General features: G+C 42.0%; 1 protein-coding gene across 2 annotated transcripts in view; it reads right to left on the bottom strand.

The window, feature by feature from the left end:
* Positions 1–16,656, bottom strand: part of KIFAP3 (kinesin associated protein 3) — a 76,503-nt gene that overhangs the window by 42,935 nt on the left and 16,912 nt on the right. For both annotated transcript variants that reach the window (XM_075422470.1, XM_075422469.1), the window contains exon 11: positions 848–948. In XM_075422470.1, coding sequence (XP_075278585.1) covers positions 848–948 — 101 coding nt within the window. The remainder of the gene's footprint in view (positions 1–847; positions 949–16,656) is intronic.

The following is a 16,656-nucleotide window of genomic DNA, read 5'->3' as shown; positions in this document are numbered from 1 at the left end:
TCAATTCTGACAAAGCTACCGGAGAGCTTATACACTTATGCAATGCAGGCTTTCTCAACTCCAGCCTCAGCCTCATCAAGACTGAGAAAAAGATCAGTAAGACAGGATTTGGTACTTGGGGGGGGGGGAACAACCCAAACCCAAACAAGACACAAAAAACATACACACAAAACCCAAAACCCCATGATCTTGTGTCTGTGCTTGGATCAAAGACTACAACTGGAGACAAAATGTTACGCAACAAACTGTAGCCTGAAAGATCAGTGAAGACCCTTTCCATAGTCTTCAAGTCTCCCCTGTTGTACAGGCCGGCAGTTGGAAGAGGAATTGTCATGCAGCAACAGCACACTGCTTGGCTAGCTTCCAGTTCATATCCTGAAAAACTGGAGACACTGAAATTTTGATACCCAATGGGATCAGAAAAGAATGCCTTCTAAAACTGTAACGGAAATACTTTCCACAAAGTTCCCCAAGGACCTGCTGTGCACCAGCTTTAATCTCTCTCAAGCGCTCCCGATCTTCTGTGGAAATTCAGCCGGTCATCCGTCTTTTCACCAATCCACCAACGCAGCTCAAGTGTTAGCAGCACTGACAGAGAACGTGTCACCCACCCTTTTTCTGGGGACCATCAAAAGACAGCATGAACGCCAGACCGCCTGATGAGTAGGTGGTTCACTGGCAACTCAGCAGCGTCATGGCTGTTCCCACTTTCACCGGTGGGTGTCAGTGCGAGCTCTGCTATGAGCGAGGAGAAGACAGACAGACAGACAGACAGACAGACAGACACACACACACACACACACGGAAAGGCGCATCTTAGCACCGCATCATATATAAAAGCACATACCTGTGGGATGCAGTCTGTGTACGCAAACATTGATTTAAAGCGATCATCCATGCTTATGTGATACAGAATACACATTGCTATTTGTTTGCAGTTTTCATTTGCTAGGAGGAGAAAAAAAATCCATGTTAACAGAAGCCTGGTATTTTATGTGTTATAAAGGGATGCAGTCTGTGTACGCAAACATTGATTTAAAGCGATCATCCATGCTTATGTGATACAGAATACACATTGCTATTTGTTTGCAGTTTTCATTTGCTAGGAGGAGAAAAAAAATCCATGTTAACAGAAGCCTGGTATTTTATGTGTTATAAACACTTAACAGGGGAAAACAAAAAGCACAAAAATCACAGCTCAAAGAGGGAAATTTTAAATCAGAAATGCAACGTTAATGAAAGGGTCTTGCCTGGCCTATCCAAATGAAACACATATTTGTGCAAAGAAGGAACAAAGGCAATGCTAACTTACTCCCCTTCACCCCAGCATCTCAATACACCTCCTTAACTCCACTTCGCAAGGAATATATTTTGTGAAAGGAATACCTAATAATGACAGGCCATCCAGAGTAAGCCTTCATCACTTTCCAGCTAGTAAAATAAATATCAAATTTAATGCCGATTTAGCTGTGGATATTCCTGTTAAACAAGAAGTTTGTCTCAAAGTGAAATGATAAAGAAAGTACCAATGCCAGAGACCAAAACAAGAACTACCACTAAAATGTGTTGTAGGTGGAACCCAGTGCCTTTCCACAAAGTCACATACTGATCGTTTTATTATCCTAAATGATAACGTTATCCTGTGGGTGCCTTTTCAAAGGTGACATGAGTATATTTTCACATTAATACTTACCAAAAAGAAGAAGATTCTAAAGAAAAATTGGAGCAGTTAATGTGAGCAGGCTGTGAAATATTTAACTGAAAGGTTCTATAAAACCAACTTAGACAAACATACAAATGTTTAAGAACAACACAAATTTGATCCGGACTCACTGCTGAAATCTGGACTGAGCATTCTCTTAAGGTCTCCTCTAGCCCTACATTAGCAAGATACCGACTACATATATAGTCTCCCTACAGGTAGGGATAAAATATTCATCTGAAGATTTATATTAGCTGGACCAGGATGCAGTAAGGCCACCAACTCAGAATTTATTCACAGTTCTTACACAACTGATCAGAAATATCCTACCTCCCACTTCTATTTAAGCTGAGTTAGAGCATATCTGTTAAACACTTTGGCAAAACGTGAAGACCTCAAACAGCAACCAACACAGTTAAATTTTAATTCTGCATACATCATTGGGAGCTGAAATTTCCTTTAAGCAGCAAGGATATGAAGCCTTTATCCTGAGAATGCCTATTTGTGCCTTTTTTCAAAGTTGAATTACAAAAAACCACCCATGAAACCCTTCTGGCAGTTGCCTTACAACAGTGAAGTATTCTTTCCCATGCCAAAACTAAAAACACAGCTGACCTTTCAGATCCTTCTGGATTGTTACCTGTTTGAAATGCAACTTTTATCACAACCTTCCATGCACTTAGCAGCTGGAGAAAGGATAATGCCCAGATTGAAACCTACTCTGGTTATTATTAAAAGCACAGACAGTACTACAGTTGCTAAAGCATACACACTCTGTTTAAAGCAAACAAAACAAAGTGTTTATTATCTTTTATGCTTCTCTGGTGACTGGTCAACTTACCTACCTATTCACATGTAGTGACAACGCAAATCCAACAATTACACGAAAAAAACTTCCCATACATACAGCTAAAGGCTTCTCCTAAGCAAACACAAAAATTTAAAGAGTAAATTATGCCTTCAAATTTCTTGGGGATAGGAAAAAAACCAGACATCTACATTGCTTTTAACCCTTCTTTCCATGCCACCAAGACTCAAACATCAAGACTCAGATTTAAGGCCCAAATTACAATTACACTTGGCTGGATAACGCATGAAACACTACGTGAGGTAAAAGGTAAGCCAGTATAAAAGGGAGGTAAGTTGGCTCCCCAGAACAGCAACAGGAAAAACAAACCAGATTGAAGCTGGACCAGATCTTCAGCAGGTATGAATTGGCAGGCAGTCAACACGACTACTTTGCATCTGTTCAACCTCCCTCCTTCATGGGTTTTTTTCCCCTCCTCATCTTTGCAAGCTTTGTTTGTGCTAAGATAAAGCATCAGCTAAGATACAATCCTTCATTTGGTAGCAATAGTAGTTTCCTAGTATTTTGCAATACTGATGGCTTATTTTCAAATAAAATAGCCTATTATAGCAGCAAAGGCCTTCTGTTTTTTGAGAAGAAACTCTCTGCACAATTCTCTCTCCCCGTTTTTCAAAGGTCCAGCCTGTCACAATAACCTTTCTGATGCCTGAACACCACCTTTGGCATCAGTGCTGAATGACAGCACTGCCTCGGTTTCTAAACTACCAAAAAAGTCAAAAAGACCTAGATACTCAACCTAAAGTATGAAGAATATCTAGAATTCAAATCGATTTATTTTATCTGAATGAACTCTTAAAGAGTTGGTTTTTAACGACTGGCACTTAAAGCATTCTCCCGAAGTGTGTTCCATAAGACAGATTTCATGACACACAAAAGGCAAAGACAGCTATAGTTTCAAAAGGAAGAGTTGCATTTAAATTGCTTCTCGCTCTGCAGTTAACTGACCTATTTTCCTTCAATTCCCCTGTCCTACTGTCATCATAGGGAATAGAGAAGGGCTTAAGATCATTTATGTCACAGGCACTTACTGCACAGGCTCAGCAAAGAGGTATTTTTCACTTGTGAGTAAACAGAAAAAAACCCTAAATTCTACTAACTTGAAGATGAAAATAAACTACAGACCTAAAGCTAAAAGAAAACAGTGTACAACTAAACCAGCTGTTAAGTGTTTAATGGTATATGCATTTTGAGTTTCATTTCACTTTAGTTTCAAAGAAAATAACAAATTTCAAGTGGATCTCTGGAAGTTTCACTGTCCCACTTTCCCTGTGGAAAAAAACCAGAACCTCCTGACTTGTTTCAGTTCTCATGCAAAACAGTGCCAACGCATGATCCAAAGAATCAGGCGCTTCAGGAAAATCAAGAGGAGGTGGCTGTTTCTAAGCACAGACAGCATGATTTAAGGCAACCGTTAATCTCGTGCTCAACCAGGAAGCATACAGCCTATCGGAAAGCTGACTGGAAACCATGCATAACTAGCTTGTTGAAGATTAGGAAGAAAACAGTGTTTTAAACGCTAAGCATCATCTTGCAGGCTGAAGATTATACAGAAGGGTAAGAAGTGACAAGACTGTTTGAAAAATCCACCAAGCCAACTGCCATCCTTTTACATAGGGACCACACTCCCCAAAATTGGCAGCCATTGACTATTACTTGAATATGCCAGTACCAAGCTTACTTTTTTTTTTTTATTATTATTTTACACTCACCTGAATGCTAACGTATGTCAATCATTGTTTAGAGACTTGGCTGTAAAAATTTCAAACCCTGCCCAGGACCTGGCTGGAGAACAGCTTTTCACAGCATGGAAGGGATACCTTTTCTGCTATTTTTGACCATTGCTGAAGGCCACACATGAAAAAGCAGACACTGCAAGAAAGACTTCCTTATGACTTGGTACAGTAGGCATCAATTATTTCCCTAACTAGAAGAAGCACGAGAAAGAAAAGGAAAAACAGATCTCTGCCAAACGTGTTCATAAAAATCACCAAAGTTTTGGTGTGGTGCCAGAAAGTTGTGGCCTACAAATGCTGGTAGTTTTGAGCATCAAGCTTTTTATGACTGAAGGTGGAACAGCCAAATGGCCTAAAGCAGTAAGGGCAGCCCTGGAAAATAATGGCCTAGTCATTATGGATTCTTCTGGTATTTATGGCAATAAAACATGAATCATAATGAACTCATTGGATATTAAATGTGGGGGTCACGAGTACTTTGATAGGATTTCCACAAGAATTTACCATTAATTAACCAAATAATTATTTGAAAGTGTTAGTGAATTATCCTTAGTTCTTATACAGCCATTCCAGAGAAACTGGTCATTCCCAGCTGAGTGCAGTTAATGCCTTAACAAACCGGTCATTAACTGCAGTTACTGATTTTGTGGGAATTATTGTGTTATAAAATACACTCAACAGTTTATAGAAACAATACTTAGATTTTTTTTGCAGCTGTAGTTCAGTTGGAGCAGCTGGGATGGAAAAATATCAGGTCCCTCGGGCTGTTTTCACAACCAGTTTTCTGCAAATTAGAGAGGGAAATAAATACATGATGGGCTCTGAGTTCAAAATGGCTTCAGATTTTTAGCCTTTGAACATTAATAAGAAGCCATGTGCCAACTCTGTAGACCAACGCCCAAATTCCATGTCTAGTTCCTTCTATGGTTAAAGATCTAAATGGTACTAGTAGCAGACACTACAGAAAAAAAAAAAATATTTCTTGACCACAAGATCAGGTCCCACTTTTTTGTTGAGTTTGTGAGCTTAAAATGAAAAAAAATCCTTCATTAGCCCCACGATAACAAAAGAGAAACTCTAAAGCTGTAAAACTGAAATGCCAATCTGAGTTGCAGCAGCAGCATTCAGCTTTCATATGCTCAAGTAAAAATGAGAATATAAGTTATGGACTAAATTACTCTAATGTAACACTAGCAGTAATTCAAGTACCTATCATTTCTAATGGAATCATTAATGTCTCCACATTAGATGTGAAACATACCCTACCCAACTTGTGTGCAAAACATCAACTAGACTAAATCAAAACCAGAACACAAATGAAGGTAAATACCTATTAAAATCACAGAATCACAGAATGCTAGGGGTTGGAAGGGACCTCTGTGGGTCATCTAGTCCAACCCCCCTGCCGAAGCAGGGTCACCTACAGCAGGCTGCACAGGACCTTGTCCAGGCGGGTCTTGAATATCTCCAGAGAAGGAGACTCCACAACCTCCCTGGGCAGCCTGTGCCAGTGCTCCGTCACCCTCAGAGGGAAGAAGTTCTTCCTCATGTTCAGACAGAACTTCCTGTGCCTCAGTTTGTGCCCATTGCCCCTTGTCCTGTCACTGGGCACCACTGAAAAGATCTTGGCCCCATCCTCCTGACACCCACCCTTCAGATATTTGTAGGCATTTATAAGGTCCCCTCGCAGCCTTCTCTTCTTCAGGCTGAACAAGCCCAGTTCCCTCAACCTCTCCTCGTAGTGGAGATGCTCCAGTCCCCTCACCATCCTCGTAGCCCTCCGCTGGACTCTCTCCAGTAGCTCTTCATCTTTCTTGAACTGGGGAGCCCAGAACTGGACACAGTACTCCAGATGAGGCCTCACCAGGGCAGTGTACAGGGGAAGGAAAACCTCCCTCGTCCTGCTGGCCACACTCTTCTTGATGCACCCCAGGATCCCATTGGCTTTCTTGGCAGCCAGGGCACACTGCTGGCTCATGGTTAACCTGTCGTCCACCAGGACACCCAGGTCCCTCTCCGCAGAGCTGCTCTCCAGCAGGTCCACCCCAAGCCTGTACTGGTGCATGAGGTTGTTCCTCCCCAGGTGCAGGACCCTGCATTTGCCTTTGTTGAACCTCATCAGGTTCCTCTCTGCCCAGCTTTCCAGCCTATCCAGGTCACGCTGAATGGCAGCACAGCCTTCTGGTGTATCTACCACACCTCCCAGTTTGGTGTCGTCAGCAAACTTGCTGAGGGTACATTCTAACTCTTCATCCAGGCCGTTGATGAAGAAGTTAAACAAGACTGGGCCCAGTACTGACCCCTGGGGGACACCACTTGTTACCAGCCTCCAACTAGGCTCAGCGCCACTGATGACAACCCTCTGAGCTCTGCCATTCAGCCAGTTCTCTATCCACTTCACCAACCAGAATGGCAGAAATGGCAGGGTGGATCTTCATTTCAGTTTCAAACTCTGATATTCTGAAGTCACATCTGCTGTAGAATTAGGCAAATAAGAAATCTAGATGGATAAGAACGTCACAAACTGAGTATCAGGTCTATACACTGTCTCACACTGCTGTTAGAAAACACTGAAATCCAGAGTTTATTCACATGTATTGTGATTTGCAGTGATCTTCAGAAAAAAGTGATAGAAAGGTATCTTTGCTTACCACTAGCCCCTAACATTCCTTGTAACCAGCTCTGAAACAGTCGGACTAAGTTACTCCATGTGTGGTTTAGACACACATTGGTTTGATTTACATATGTAAATATAAATCGTATTGGATGTATCAGCTTATTTTATCAAGAGAACCTGAAAGAATTTTCAAATCTGCTCATACTCAAGGAGACCAGGCATTGTAAATAATACATTATGATATTAATTACATACTAATAACCCCTCTTGTGCTACCTTTATGTTATTTGAACCTGACATTATACCATAAGCCTAACTTAAAACCCTGATTTTTCTGTGGTTTGGGAGTTTTTTGGGGGATTTTTTTTCAGTTTTTGTTTTTCTTCTCCCAAAGAACTAAGTACATGCCACATCTAAAACACGGATACAACTTTTTTTCAAGGAAATAAAGAAGGAATTATAATGATGAATCCTAAGCCAAAAGACTAATAAATTACTGATTTAGGTTGAGTTATTTACTGTTACAGCTATAGACAAAAATGAAGCTGTACATCTGAAGCCCCAGGCTCAGTTTCTTTGCCTGGAACTCTGTGCAAAACAGACTGAAAAATATACAGTAAACACCTCACTGCAGGATTGCTCCTTAGAAAAAACAACAAAGCATAGCCACTGGGTAGACAATATACTGCTAAACTTAGATATGTCCTTTTTTGAGGCTCGATCTTTCTACAGAAAAAAAAACTCCACATTGTTGTTATTTAGGATGTTCTACAACCCATCATACTTGAACTCATGTGAATTCATACAGAAATTGGAAGCTGACTGGTTGCAATATCCCATATATTGCACAAACCAGAGATCAATCAATTAGAAGTTCAGATTAGAAAGAAAACAGAAGCAATGGGATTATACCTGAAGGAAGACGACAAAGCTACTCCTCTCCACAAAGGAAATACATTTTGGGTCAGGCTATGACCAACAAAGAAAGCAAGAGAGAAACAGAATTAACTACTGTTACTACAACAAACTGCAAATCAGAAAAGGTCTTTCTTAGTTTGAATCAAACTAAGAAAACATCCACTTCCAAAGTGCCCTATCTGCACTATATTTCATTAAACTACATCAACCGCTCCAATTACAATTACTAGAAAATACTCAGACTTCTCTGCTCTAAAAACTCCCTTCCAATCTCCTTGCTTGGAACGCATTGGGAACAGAAATAGGTGGAAGTTTTCCATTCTCCTGGCTCTGCAGATGCACAGCTCCACGGCACAGCAGCCTCAGTTCTGAATGGAAGGTGCAGCTATATTTCAAAGTGCTCCTGCTTGAAGGAGGGAAAAGAAAAAAAAAAACGCACACACAATGAAGGATACTACTTTTCACTTTGAGAAAGGGACGATTCACCGCATTGCAATGGAGACTGGTTTTACCCGTGTTTTGAAGCTGCTGAGTACAAAGCTGAGGTTCAAACATACTAAGCGCAAAAAGTGGAGTTAAACATTGGTTGAGCTTTTGAGTCCTCCGGATAACAAGAATTAAGCTCTGTATTATTCAAGAGTTACTGTTCCTGTGCAAGCACCAGCATACTCTTACTGCCAAAGTCTTGGAAGAAAGGTAAACAATTCAGTTGTATTCTTATTGTGAAAACATTAGGGTTTTGTTGTTTAAAAGGTCATTCATTAATGAGTTACAAGTTTCTCACAGATATGATAGCTTTCCCAAAAAGAATAAAAAAACATCTGAGGCCCCAGTCTCACAAGAAATGTTTTGCTTTATGCAGTAAGACTACTCCAATAGATAAAATTGTACCTCACCCTGCAAAGCATCTGTATGTCAAAAACCAAAGGAACAGAAACTGACTGTACAGAGACAGACTAGCACTATACTCACTACAGTGCAATAAAATTTTTATGTTGGCCTATCTCCTCCCCCACCAGCTCAAAGGATCTGAAGATAATACTATCAACTGACAAAGGATTTCTCACCTTAGCAACTGCAGACATGGGGAATCTACAGTTGGTCTCCTGCACTGGAGAAGATCATCTGAAAAACTCTTACAGAGCAGGATCTCGTGAGTTGAGATGTTTCCACATTTCCAAAAGTGAAAGCTGATTGTAACCTTCCACCTCATACCTGAACTTGTAAAAGCCTCAGGATCTATGGGACTACTAGATCTGTAAAATTGTTCCACATGATCCTTTGAGACCATCCCTCTGGCTGTAGGCTTCACAAGGGCTCTGGAAGAGGTGCTCCTCTCTCTTCTAACTTGGCCCTCATACAGGCTTTATGAAGACTTCATCATAGATCAGGAAGCCTAGCAGAAGCGCCCCACTCCTTCTTTATGCAGATTTTCCAAGAAACTAGAGCTGGTTGTTTCTGTTCTGTCATGCTTTAGGCATCCAAGTCATGCCTTGAAAAGCTTTCAGATGTCAACAGCTCACATAGAAGACTAGATTTACTTTTTACTGTTAAGTATTAATTTGCTCTTACAATATGCAAAGAAACAATTAAAAGAATTCAATAAATTATGCAGTCAGATATTATAAGCTCCACAGCAGAAATATTGGCTCGAGGGATCCTTCCCATCCATCAGTTTAGTGATTTTCCAACAACTCAGCTCCCTTATCTTTAGGTTGCTGCCATCTCTCCACTCTTGTCCTTGCTGCTGCCATAAGCATTTTTATTTTCAGTCAACACTCATGAAGTTACTATCTTCTGTTGCACCAAAGCTACCCTCTTCATTAAAAAAGCCAATAACACAGCTAAATGCACATGTGCACTTGTGAGCAGCACATCACAGCAATGAGCTTTCCCTCACTTGAACAGCGAAAGGCTGAGTGATCAGATTAGCAAGGAGCCACCTGTAATAGCTACAAAACGGAAAAAACACTGTTTCCAACTCTGGACAGTGTTAAAGCAGTCAGAAAAATCTTAGACAATAGACTTCAAAAACTTGTAAGCTTATATAAAAATATGATGTTATGAATTTCAGTTATTCTTTCCTGATACTTTACTATAATCTACCAGCAGCACAAAGCAGGGATACAGTGCAGGTTTTTAGCTTGAAGTTAGCTGGGATTCTATTTCTGCTTCAAACACAGTATTTCTTTAATAATATTAAAGTTTGCTGTCTATCCATAGTTAATGTAATTTAAATAAGTGCTGAGTTCTAAGACACATTGTACAACCACCACTCTCCTTAAGTCAGTCAGACATGCTAGGCACTACTAATAACGATTTAGAAGTTGAATGTGAAGAGATGGTTTTGTGTTTCTTTTGGTGGGTGTTTCTTGTTTGTTTGCTGTTGTGGTTGTTTTTTTAAGCTTTGGCCATACTCACCACAAATGATAAAAAAACTGCCATTAAAATAAATCCCTTAATAATTACTGCTTTCCAACAGACTGGTCCCTGTAGTTGAACTGTTACTTAATGTGCTTCAGCCAGCTTCTACTATAAAGGAATGGAGACACCCCAGGCAATATTCACACAACAAGTATTGGAACCAGCTGCTGCAGAGCCACCTTAGGAAAAAAAGGTTTCTCAATTTAATTGGGAAAACAGGAGGAAGCATAAATTTTACTGCCATTAATAACTTCAAGCAATCCCGATATGACTTTACCTCACCCTGATGGCTGGACATGTGCTTTCTGTTAGGGTCTTTGCCACATCTGACCCCTATTGTTTGCTCACTTGATCAGGTAAGAAAATGTATGTTTCTTTATAGGATAAACGAGGCCTATTAAAATCAGAAAAAACACTGCAGTAGCCTATAAGAAGCTCCATTTTTCAACAGATGTGTGAAGCTCTATAATAAGTTCATTACAAAAAGGCCAAGTGAACTCATAAAGAGAACACATCTACTTTAAGCCTTCTTAAAAGAAACTTTCATAAAAGGAACAGAACATTAAAAATCCACAGCACTCCGTTAATTAGAGAGCAAAGTACTTCTTGCTTTTTTAAACAGCAGTCAACATATAATCCAGCTTGGCTGCATACCATATCACAACTTCATTGTTAAGAAATCCAACATACAACTGTTTGGCAATTCTTTGATTGCTCATTAAACCTAACCTGTAAAGAATGGAAAAATATTGGAAGAATTTCAGCAGTTTCCAGAAAAAGTTTTAGATAATAAAACTCGCAAAAATTCTATCAATGAAGCCAGTGAAGGCAGACTCTTCAGTGAGGACTAAATCAGACTGTCAAAAGTCACTCTGCTCTGGCTATCTCCAGTTTAAATAAAGAACTCATAATAGAAAAGTCTGACCTACTTTGGCATTTGCAAACTATTGCACAAGTCTAAGGACTTCCGTGTAAGATCAGGTGGCTACTACTTCTCAGTGCGCTGATACTAAGTCTTGGAGCACCAAGAAGTTAAGAACATCAGGCCACGATGCTCGCATTAATAAGGCATACAGGCGCGACACATACAGTGACAGGCAAAACTATACAATTGCTACTTGGAACCGATCATACTGTATTTCAGAGTGCTGTATAACAAACGCTCATCTACTTGGCTAAATACAAATCCACAAAGCCAATTTTCTTTCAGTCACTGTAATCTGTACTGGAGAACACAACCCAAGATGTTCATCACCACCTAAAATCTTGCTGTGATTGAACACCTTGGCACTGTGTAGCACTTTCCCAGCCATATGCACAACCCTTCTGCACTCCATGTCCCATTTGTGCACAGTTTGCAACTGGTACTGTTTTGTGACCCACTCACTTTTCAGCTCACCTACTACCTGTGTTCAATCAGCCCACAGTTTTTAAGAGCAGCCAGCAGCTCTGAGCAACCAAGAAGAGACACGTTAGTCTGACTTCCAAGCATAACTGGTTTTCATTGTTTAAGCATAGCTTGCACTAGCAAGCGAATGAAAAGAAAATGGCATTTCAAGACAATCTGCATTCAGTACACCTAAGAACTGTCCAGCAGCTCAAAGTGACAAACACACATCATAGAAAAAAAAAATGTTTGCTCCCTGCATGCAGCCAAACCTACTCCTTTTACCCTCTGAGCAGCAACACAGTTCCCATTGTAACAGCTTCTGCACCATTCCCTATCATTTACATCCTTTTGAGACGAATCACAGAATCACGGACGGACACAGAAACCCCGAAACCCCAGTACTGCCTGCCACACCCGCATACTGCCAGGAGCTCCTTCTGAACAGCAGGCCACCAAGACGACTTTGCAGCCTGCCATAACACACGCAGCAGCACTCAGCCGGTTCTGCTGCACTAACCGCCTGCTGTTCTCATGGAGAATGGAGAACTATTTGTCTCCCTTCACAAAGACTAAGAAACCACTCAGACCCAGCACAAAATAGCGTCCTTAGAAGAATGTGAATCACAAGCTGTGCGTATATTTAAGCGAGCTGTACTAAAAATTTTGCATTTGGTTTGGCCAGTTAACTGAAAAACAAAGCGGATTTGGTCCAAACAAGAAGTGAGGTTTTTTTATTCTTCCTTGCAGACAATGTTTTCTTCTGTTTGCTGCCAGGGCATTTACTTTAGAAACCAATCACACATCGAGGGGAAGAATTATGAACAAGGGTAGCATTTCCCTTCTGTCTAACAGGGGAAGAACATTCCCACGGATAAAAGAAGGATGCGAATCTGTTTTCTTAAAGTTCAGCTCTATGTTTCCCCCTTTCAGTGAGAATGCTTTCTGCAAGCCACGACACCAACCACCAATCTCTACTGTGACTGAGCAAGTCACTCCTCCACTCCACTTGACTTACAGAACGCAAAGCAAAATGAGAGCATTGCAAGAGTGAAGCAAACCTCCACAGAATAGTCAAGAGCATGCTGCTTTGTTATCTCCTTCTGAGGTGAAGCTTAGAGGGCACTGAATCTGTGTTTTCCACTTTTCAGACAAATGTCTAGTTTAAACCACTTGGTGAATTCACACGAATTCTCACCTTAATCCACTGAAGCCATACATCACATATACTGGCACACAAAGCATTTACACAGAGGACATACTAAAGACAGATCACTCTGTCAATATGACTGCTAAGTATTAAAGCAAAGCCACCAGTATGAAAAAACGTTCTCCACAAGGCTCTGGTGACTCAATTACAAGGTTTTCTTAAAGAACTGCAGTCACACAAATCAACAAAATCTCTGCATACCTCTTCAAGCAGCTTGTGTATGGAAAAACCTGAATACAGCTGTATCTCACAGGCCTCCACAGCTCTGCTCCAGCTTCTGATCTCAAGTCTGAAGCCAAATTTCCCTCAACTGCACCCAGTTCTTTAAGATCCAGAGCATAACAAAGATCAGCTGTAACTGATTAACTTGAGTGCCTGGAGGGAGCAAGAGGAGTCTTGTCATATACAATACTTCAGACTTGTGAAGAGAAGCCACGAAACCTAGCAAGTGGTGTTGACTGGCAAAGCTACATGGGGAAGTGGGCATTGGCACTATTAAAATGAAAAGGCTAATTAAGTGGAAATGAAGACTAAGCAGAATTTCTCATGTCCACGCTTTCAACAGCAGCCTCAACACTCTGGAGTGAGAAGGAAAGAAAGAAGATGGTCCTTCTGCAATGTACTCACGTCATACTTAGTCCAATCCTGATAGCTCAGCTGAAGCCAGTCCACCCCTCTGCCTCCAGCCTCCACTCACATTTTGAGCCTTCCTGCTCCCAAGCCACAAAGCATCCCTTGGGAAAGCAGCGTGTCTTCCAGAACTGCAGATTGCAGTCACCGCAGTGCTCAGCCCTAAACCACTGCCTGAGAAATCCTGTACTTTAATTCTCTGCAATCTCAACTCTCCTCTTAAACACCTACTACACTTCATCTATACTCATCTCAAAGCCAGTGCTAAAGACTCAAAGGCAGAGCATGCACAAATGTTAAATTTCACTAGGCTGAGCCAACAAACTTGACCTCTTGGCATCAGGAGTCATCTGATAACTTGTCAACAGCTGTTGAGGTGTGGTAGCACTTTAAGGTGACCTGCAAACATAAGCCGAAGGGTACCGACTTCAGTAATGTGTGTTTAATACCCAATTAACCTGTATAAAAGGGACATCTGGCACATGATTTTTTTATTATTAAGGTTGCAGGCTTCCCTGAGACAGGATACACGAAGTGATGTATGTGCAAATTATTTGAACCATTATATCAAGAAGAGTCTCACAAATCACAGAGCTGGCTTAAGAAACAAGTAATAGACAATCTTTCTACCTGCATTTTCTAACCAGCACACTGCAAAGTAAGTATTAAGCAACTCTACAGGGAGGAGCGAGGGCAAACAGCACATGCCTTGGCTAAAAAAAAGAAAAAGAAAGAAGGGTCAAATACTTATAAGTCAACGAAAGACAAACCGCCCACGGAGCCAAACAGACAGTGAAGCTTCTTGGAAGTACTAGTAGAATTTGCTCTAGATTACCCTAACAGCCACCTCAGGAATAGACTGCAATTTTAGCAGTCAGTTCTTCTGAGCTAAACAGCCTTCCGCACAGGCCTACTTACAAGTCCAAGAGAATGGCATTTGAAAAGAAATTCTCCTCTCCACATTAGAATCAGACACTAGAAACCAGATACTTAACTGTTGAGTTCAGTCTGACTCTAACAGTAAATGAGGAATTTCTGGGAGCAGGGACTTCAGTGATTTGTGTCATGCCATTCCTTGGGGTGACAAGCACCCAGAAGCCCTAGCCTTAGACCACAGACTAGCTGCTGTACAAACAAATCAAAGAGACAAGTTCCTGCTCCAAAAAAGCTTACAATCCAAGTTGAACCAGACTACCTAGCCAGATCCTCTCTCAAATGAGAGAAAAATGTATTTCCTGAACAGCTTCCACTTCTTAGTTTACTTTACTGCCAAATAACATTGTCTTGAGGAAAAAAGTATAAAGAAGAGGGATTCCAAATGCCATTTTTCTTCTTCCTAGCTCAGCCCAGAGGAGGATATCAAGTGCAAACACAGTTGTGGGACAGAAAGCATGAAAAGATGTGAGGTATTTCAGGATATATGAACTTCATGAAGTTCAACAAGGCCAAGTGCAAGGTCCTGCATATGCGTCGGGGCAATCCTAAGCACAAATACAGGTTGGGCAAAGAATGGATTGAGAGCAGCCCTGAGGAGAAGGACTTGGGGGTGTTGGTTGATGAGGAGCTCAACATGCCCAGGCAATGTGCGCTCGCAGCCCAGAAGGCCAACTGTACCCTGGGCTGCATTGCCAGCAGCGTGGGCAGCACGTCGAGGGAGGGGATTCTGTCCCTCTGCTCTGCTAAGACCCCACTCGGAGTCCTGCATCCTGGAGCTCTGGAGCCCTCAGCACAGGACAGACATGGACCTGTTTGGAGCAGGGCCAGAGGAAGTCACAAAAATGATCCTGGGGTGCATCAAGAAGAGTGTGGCCAGCAGGACAAGGGAGGTTCTCCTTCCCCTCTACACTACCCTGGTGAGGCCTCATCTGGAGTACTGTGTCCAGTTCTGGGCTCCCCAGTTCAAGAAGGATGAAGAGCTACTGGAGAGAGTCCAGCGGAGGGCTACAAGGATGGTGAGGGGACTGGAGCATCTCCACTACGAGGAGAGGTTGAGGGAACTGGGCTTGTTCAGCCTGAAGAAGAGAAGGCTGCGAGGGGACCTTATAAATGCCTACAAATATCTGAAGGGTGGGTGTCAGGAGGATGGGGCCAAGATCTTTTCAGTGGTGCCCAGTGACAGGACAAGGGGTAATGGGCACAAACTGAGGCACAGGAAGTTCTGTCTGAACATGAGGAGGAACTTCTTCTCTCTGAGGGTGACGGAGCACTGGAACAGGCTGCCCAGGGAGGTTGTGGAGTCTCCTTCTCTGGAGATATGCAAGACCCGCCTGGACAAGGTCCTGTGCAGCCTGCTGTAGGTGACCCTGCTTCGGCGGGGGGGTTGGACTAGATGACCCACAGAGGTCCCTTCCAACCCCTACTATTCTGTGATTCTGTGATTCTGTGATCCGAGGGCTGGAACACCTCTCCTATGAGGACAGGCTGAGGGAGTTGGGGCTGTTCAGCCTGGAGAAGAACAGGGTCTGGGGAGACCTGATTGTGGCCTTCCAGTACCTGAAGGGGCCTACAAGAGAGCTGGAGAGGGACTTTTTACAAGGGCACGTAGTGATAGGTCAAGGGGGAATGGCTTTAAACTGAAAGAGGAGAGATTTAGATTAGACATATGAAAGAAATTCTTTACTATGAGGGTGGTAAGGCACTGGCACAGGCTGCCCAGAGAAGTTGTGCCCCTTCCCTGGAACAATTTAAGGTCAGGTTGGACAGGGATTTGAGCAGCCTGGTCTAGTGGAAGGTGTCCCTGTCCATGGCAGAGGGGGTGGAAGCGGATGATCTATAAGGTCCCTTCCAATCCAAACCATCCTATCATTCTATGATATCAGGTAGCTGTTATATTAATCACTGACAGGATTAAGGCTTCCAAAGCAGTTGAAGTTTTTACAGTATTAACTTGAATACTGAATAGCAATAAGGTCGTGTTGAGGCTGAATGTAAAATTGAGAAGGCAAACAATCCTAAGAGACTACACAAAGCTAGGGGAGAAAGCTCACAGATCCACTGCTGCATTCCACTTCTTCCAATCACATCTGGATACACCAGCTGCACCGGATTTAGTACAAACCAAACCCAACATATCTCAAAGTTTTAACAATGTCTTGCATCAGTGTTTCATGCATTTAGGGCTCCACAATACAAGATTCCCAGCTCCAACTTAAAAATGAATACTCAGC

Source organism: Opisthocomus hoazin, chromosome 6 (genome assembly GCF_030867145.1).
Source record: "Opisthocomus hoazin isolate bOpiHoa1 chromosome 6, bOpiHoa1.hap1, whole genome shotgun sequence".
Classification (NCBI taxonomy): domain Eukaryota; kingdom Metazoa; phylum Chordata; class Aves; order Opisthocomiformes; family Opisthocomidae; genus Opisthocomus; species Opisthocomus hoazin.
This window is presented reverse-complemented; position numbering and strand designations above follow the sequence as displayed.